This window comes from Colobus angolensis, unplaced genomic scaffold, assembly GCF_000951035.1.
Source record: "Colobus angolensis palliatus isolate OR3802 unplaced genomic scaffold, Cang.pa_1.0 Scaffold124, whole genome shotgun sequence".
NCBI classification, from domain to species: domain Eukaryota; kingdom Metazoa; phylum Chordata; class Mammalia; order Primates; family Cercopithecidae; genus Colobus; species Colobus angolensis.
Genome location: NW_012113586.1, coordinates 286,510 through 293,416, shown reverse-complemented (window position 1 = coordinate 293,416; position 6,907 = coordinate 286,510). Strand labels below are relative to the sequence as shown.

The following is a 6,907-nucleotide window of genomic DNA, read 5'->3' as shown; positions in this document are numbered from 1 at the left end:
GACAGTCTAAAATCCCCTGCACGGTAGACAAGTCCCTTTATGATAGTGTACCAATCTAGTTCTCATTCCTCAAGTCTCCTCTGTTGTCTGTGCTTACCCTATGGGCTAAGCTGAACCGAGCTGTTACATTTCCAAAATATGCCTCGCTGTCTTTATTCATGCCTTTGCGCATGCCACTGACTCTCCCTAGAATGCCCCATTCTCCTTCTCTAGAAAGTCTTCTCTTACCATACTTCTTCCCAAAATAAATTAGGTGTCCTTTCTTAATGTGCCTCCAATAACCCCATACACTATTTATCCCACTCTATTTTAGATGCCACTTTGGTTGCTGATACATTTCATCTAGTCAGATCTTCCCACTGCCTCTTATAAAGAAAACCAGGAGCCATATTACGATATTCTTGTTCTCTAATTTTTCTGCCACCTTGATCTTAAACCACTTTCTTCTTCCTTTGTTGACATTTACCCCATCCCTTTCTTAATTAGCCCAACAAGATTAGAGAGAAATGTATCTACAAAGGATGTATGTATATAAATTAACTAGATAATAAAACTTCACACTGAAGTGAATATTCTAGAAGTATTTATTTCATTGCTGACCATTAGGTTGCAGCATGCAACTCTCAACAATGAGCTGCCCCTCTCCACTCCTATAGAAGCTCCAAATACTATGGTACCACTATTTAGGTTTTCAGCCTTTCGAAGGCTTTTATTATCAACATCATCATTACTTAGGAGCCTTTTAGGGACTTAAAAGCACTTATTATCTATAAAAAGTAACTTCATATTGCATGCACAAAATTCCCAATTGGCAGATTTAGGTCCATAAAAGAAAAAAAATTCTAGTTCTATAAATTATCAGGAATAAAATAGCATTCCTCCTTGCCTTGTTATAAGGAAATAATATTTTTTTCCTTACCAGGAATCAGGATAGTATCTTTGAGGATCCCTCAGGGTTATAAAATTGCTTACTGGTTAAAGTTTTCGCCAAAGATATTAAGAAATAAAAAGTTCGCTCATTTTCCTGTACAATTTAAAGAAATATCTGCAGTATGTACAGGAGTTTTACGTTATATTGTAGACCCTTGCGATAATATTTAAAAGGCCTATTTTCCCCATTAAAAAATTCTACCTCAGAAGGTAAAAGGAAATCCCCATTATCCCTGAGCAGAAAAGGAAAAAATCATGGGTACTTTAATTAGTTAATAGAAACCACTGTAAATGAGTTATCTATCTCTAGAACATTCTCAGAGAATTTACATGAACCAAAACAGGAATGAAGTGCTCTCAGAGACTTTTTCTCAGGTAAATGTATTTAGTAGTTTGAGTAGTTGATCTGGAAAAACTTTAAATTTAATTAACTACATAAATGAATGTTTTTTATTTTGAAATTTGAGAATGTCCTAAGAGGATGTCTACAGGACATGAAACTACTGGGTGCAGGAAAATTTTTTAAATGTTAGCAAATTGTGGCAGGAGGAAAACAAACAGTGGAGAAAATTGTGGTAGAGAAAGTAAAGAAGGGGCAGGAGAAAGCTGTAATTATAACCTGGGCCTTCCTTTCTTCTCATGAAGCCAGGGGCCTCATCCATATCCTATACTTGGTCTTACACTAGTACAAACCAAATGCTGCAAAATAAAAGTAATAATGACCCAGACTAATTTAAGTATTTTGTTTAAGGAGTAAATGAGAGAAACATTGTAGCTTCTTAATCGAAGAGTGCTATAATTTCAAGGTATCTTAATATAATTCACTTAACCCTAAAGCAATTGTGCAATAAGCAAATTATAAAAGGAAAACAACAAAGGTTAACTTTCTACAGGGGCCAATAGACAAGATCTGTGGAGCACAGCAATTAACCTTCACATACTGGAGTCTTGTTTAAAAGGCCATCAAAAACTCAGATTATTGAAAATCACAAATGTCACCAACAAAAGGAATGTTGATTAGAGTCAAAAAAAAAAAAAAAAAAAAAAAAAAAACCGTCCCAAAGGACTGCCTTCTTTGAAGGAATTTCAGAATGTTGCTAGCACAGGTTGACTAAATCTCATTGATGGCTCCATTAGAGAATGAGAATGCCCCAGTCAGTGCTGTTTTTAAAATGCACTGGAAGGGAAAAAAACGAAATAACAATCTACTGTTCCCTAACATATATGGCTTAGCACCCAGAGAAAGCCTCTGCCCCTGAAACAGACTTTCTACATAGGGTTAAGCTTCATTAAATGAGGTGTAACCTTTCATTTTCAGGACATCTCTTTTCTTTCAAGGTCTTTAGAGGCAGAAGTTCCACTTGGATTCTAATACACATCTCTGTGAGCTCAGTTTCCTGAAAATATACACCTACTGGGTTCTAGGTTCTCCCTTACCAGTGACTGTATTCATTATTTCACAGCCACCAGAATCGGACATACACTATTAACATGATGAAAAATACAGCTACTGCTGCAAGTTTGGCATAAGTGGAACGCATGTTCAAGTACTTCGCATCCTGGCGGTATTTCTTGGACAGACTGGACAAATTGTTAGCCTTTGAATCCAATGCTGTCAAAGAGGAAAAAAGGAAAACATTAATTAGTCCTTGGAAGTATTTTGCCAAAAGTATTAAGGCATTAAACATAACCAAAATGAGCAGCACTGCAACAACCATGAATCTTAAACCACCATTTTTATTTTAAGGCTAACATTACATATACTAATTGATGATCCTGAAACACTGTAAAATCTATAATACAGTTTAAAATTATCAGATCAGATTATGTCTGAATTTTTGAGGCTATATAGTAAGGTGGTTAGAAGTGCAGGTTTTGGCCTCAGACTCTTTGGTGCAGATATCACCTGTATCAGTTATGTGACATTGGTCAAGACATGTAACCAATTTAAAACCTAGTTTCTTCGTCTATAAAATAGGGATAATAATAGTAACTATGTCATAAGGTTGTATGTACATGAGATTGCCTGTAAAGTGAGCAACAATGCCTGCACATGATAAATTATAATAATTGTTACATGTTAATAATTACTATCTTCATAATCTTCTAATGGTCTGAATCATATTCTCTTATATTTTGAAAAACGATAATGATAATCTATATAAAACAAACTCAGATAATCAGACAATTCAACTAACCAAACACAGTCTTAAGCTATACTTCAATGATGACTGCTAAACCACAAAGTAAAGACTACTATGAAGTAGCTATCAGGATTTATATTTCTTTTTTTTTTTTTTTTTTTTTGAGACAGAGTCTCACTGTCGCCCAGGCTGGAGTGCAGTGGCCAGATCTCAGCTCACTGCAAGCTCCGCCTCCCGGGTTTACGCCATTCTCCTGCCTCAGCCTCCAGAGTAGCTGGGACTACAGGCGCCCGCCACCTCGCCCGGCTAGCTTTTTGTATTTTTTAGTAGAGACGGGGTTTCACCGTGTTCGCCAGGATGGTCTCGATCTCCTGACCTTGTGATCCACCGGTCTCGGCCTCCCAAAGTGCTGGGATTACAGGCTTGAGCCACCGCGCCCGGCCAGGATTTATATTTCAATAGACACAGGAAAGTTGTAACTAAAATATAATAAGAAGTACTACCAAAAAAACCCCAAGTAAATTAAGCTTTTTAGCATTTTCTGGCAAGTTTTTTCACCCCCAAGGACATTTGTAATGTTATCTTCTTATAACAGTTAACTAAGCACTTAGAGAAATAGCCAGATAGACACAAGCTAGACCAGATTAAAATATAGGGCATATTTGAATAATAAACACAAACTCTCCATTTGACATAATAAATTTTGATCAAACTTTTCACTTCTTTAAATTTAAGAAAAACTATTTTGCAATCTGATTGTTTCTTCCTTAAAGAATGCTTTTGGAATATTTGGAGTTGCTTAATAGAGACTGGTTTTGATTGGGAAACATGGCGTTACTTAATAACACAGGCATGACAGCCACGTCTGAATTAGCAACTGATCACATGAGTAAGAAAAACATCTAGCCAGGAAAAAAGAGTCAGGGACTGAGAAATAACCATGACAATGCATAGGGCATCTTTTTACAGAGTCTACAAGAATATACACTCCACTGGACAGGGATTTTAAATTATTGTGTTTGCTGCTATATCCTGAATGCCTAGAACAGGGCCTGGTATATAGTTAGTGCTCAATAAATCTAAATCTGCTGAGAATAACTCAGCAGAGGAACAATTATTAGACCATGTGAAACAAGTCATAGTTGAGAGAATTTATACATGAACATTTTGAAATACAGGATAACATAAAGACAAAGCTATTGCTTAGAGAAGTCATTTAACAAATATTTATGTTACAGGCACCCTGTGAAGTGCTGAGGATACAACAATGATCAAAATGTATATGATCCCTGCCTTTAAGGAATTTAGAGTCTTGCATGAGTGATACAAGAAAAATTCCTGTGCTAGTCTACTTTATCCTATATAGGAATTGCAAGTCTGTATGACAAAAACTTACACACTCACTCACTCGAAATTTGATATTTAAAGAGTGCGAAGGTAAATGAATAACTGCTCACTACTCACAAAAAAGTTAAAGTTTGTAGTTCATAATAAAAGAAAACTCATTTACTAATGAATATATAGCATGGCTGAATTCAAAAATACTTATTAAGGAACCTATTTGTGGCCAGGCGCGGTGGCTCAAGCCTGTAATCCCAGCACTTTGGGAGGCCGAGACGGGTGGATCACGAGGTCAGGAGATCGAGACCATCCTGGCCAACACGGTGAAACCCCGTCTCTACTAAAAAATACAAAAAACTAGCCGGGCGAGATGGTGGGCGCCTGTAGTCCCAGCTACTCGGGAGGCTGAGGCAGGAGAATGGTGTAAACCGGGGAGGCGGAGCTTGCAGTGAGCCGAGATCGCGCCACTGCACTCCAGCCTGGGCGACAGAGCTAGACTCCATCTCAAAAAAAAAAGGAACCTATTTGTGACCATTACTATGGGCGATATGTAAGAAGTATGTGAAACAGATATAAAATACGTAAACACTGTATTTAAAGAGCTTACATGTCCACATTAAACACTTAGGTAATATTTAAATATCAGGTAAATATACATATACTTTTAACCTAATTTTACCTAATTACCTACACTTTTATATCAAGGGCTGGGTGTGGTGGCTCATGCCTGTAATCCCAGCACTTTGGGAAGCTGAAGTGGTTGGATTGTTTGAGCCCTGGAGTTTGAGATCAGCCTGGACAACATGGCAAAACCCCATCTCTACTAAAAAACTACAACAATTAGCCAGGCGTGGTGGTACACGCCTATAGCCCCAGCTGCTCAGGAGTATAAGGTAAGAGGATCGCTTGAACCCAGGAGGTGGAGGTTGCAGTGAGCCAAGATCGTGCCACTGTACTCCAACCTGGGCAACAGAACAAGATTCTGTCGCAAAAAAATAAATATATGAAATTATATAAAAATATTTAATTATCCAAATATGTTTACCTGCTTTAATATAAATATTTAAATATATGAAATATATATTTATGTTATATGGAAATATATTTAATATATATTTAATATGTAAGTTAGGTATTTAATAAATATGTATATTTAAGGTAAATTAAGTAAACACACATACATGTAATATGTTTTAAAAACACTATGTTACTAAGTGCTTTAGGAGTTTAAAGTACAGAAGAGATTAATGTGATACAGCCTATAAGGATCAGAGAAGGCTTCTTTAATGAGGCAGTTCTTATGCACGTCTTATAGAACAGGTCCAGCATTAAGGCAGAATAGACCACTAAGGATAGTGAAGAAGCTGGTGTGGCTGCAGCAGAATGTTTGTGAACTAGAGAATGATAGACATTTGCATCCTTATTTTCCATATATAGAGCACAATGCCCTACAAATAACAAGCTCTCAATAACAATGGCTGACTGATGGAAAAATAAGTCAGACTGGATCTTATCTTGTAGTTCCAGATTTAAAAGTTTTTCAGAGAGGAATGCCTTGATGAAAATGGCATTTTATAAAGATTGATCTGGCAGCAGTAAAGTCTCCCAAAGAGGCTACTCTAAAAACCACTGCAATAAATCGTTGACAATTTTCTCTCATTCTTTTCATTTCCCTTAACTTATACAGTGTTTCTGTATATAATTTACTGAATTTTGTGAATATCTTAGAATTAATCATTGCTTCTAATATGGATGAGTCCTTTACACTGTTCCAACTCAACAAAAACTAATCACGCTAGGAAAAAAACACATCATATTGGAAGCATTGTAATGTAATGTACTTCTGGGAGATAAATTCTTAACAGTCCTAGGTAGAATCTAACAGCATAAAAGGCACTGCAAAATGAGCTATCCTTGTCTATGGAATGAGAACCATTTCTTCATAAGACTCATTGCTTTTAGATACCTGAGAGTGCTTCTCCTCGTTGTAACACTTCTTCAATATTGGCCACCATGATCCTCTGCACATCTTGCAATTCAGTGTTGATGGAGCCTAGGTTTCTTCGAGCACGACTGTCAATGTAGAGCTTCTTGGTTTTTTGAATGAAGGTATCTAGAATGATGAAGAAAAGTGTCCACGAACAATTTCTTTCACAGCCATTGAAGTACTGAGGTAGGAAATTAAAAGTTCTGAGTTGGCCAGTCGTGGTGGCTCACGCCTGTAATCCCAGCACTTTGGGAGGCCAAGGCAGGAGGATCATGAGGTCAGGAGATCAAGACTATCCTGGCTAACACAGTGAAACCCCGTCTCTGCTAAAAACACAAAAAGTTAGCCGGGTATGGTGGCACACGCCTGTAATCTCGGTTACTCGGGAGGCGGAGCCAGGAGAATCACTTGAACTTGGGAGGCAGAGGGTGCAGTGAGCCGAGATCACGCCCCCCACCACACTTTAGCCTGGGTGACAGAGTAAGACTCTGCCTCAAAAAAAAAA

General features: G+C 37.4%; 1 protein-coding gene across 1 annotated transcript in view; it reads right to left on the bottom strand.

Annotated features, from left to right (window-relative positions):
- Positions 1-566: 566 nt before the first annotated feature.
- Positions 567-6,907, bottom strand: part of SEC22B (SEC22 vesicle trafficking protein homolog B (S. cerevisiae)) — a 22,960-nt gene continuing 16,619 nt past the window's right edge. Inside the window, exons 4-5 of the mRNA XM_011933037.1 lie at positions 6,382-6,528; positions 567-2,542 (exon numbers count right to left, since the gene is read on the bottom strand). Coding sequence (XP_011788427.1) covers positions 2,388-2,542; positions 6,382-6,528 — 302 coding nt within the window. The 3' untranslated portion in view covers positions 567-2,387. The remainder of the gene's footprint in view (positions 2,543-6,381; positions 6,529-6,907) is intronic.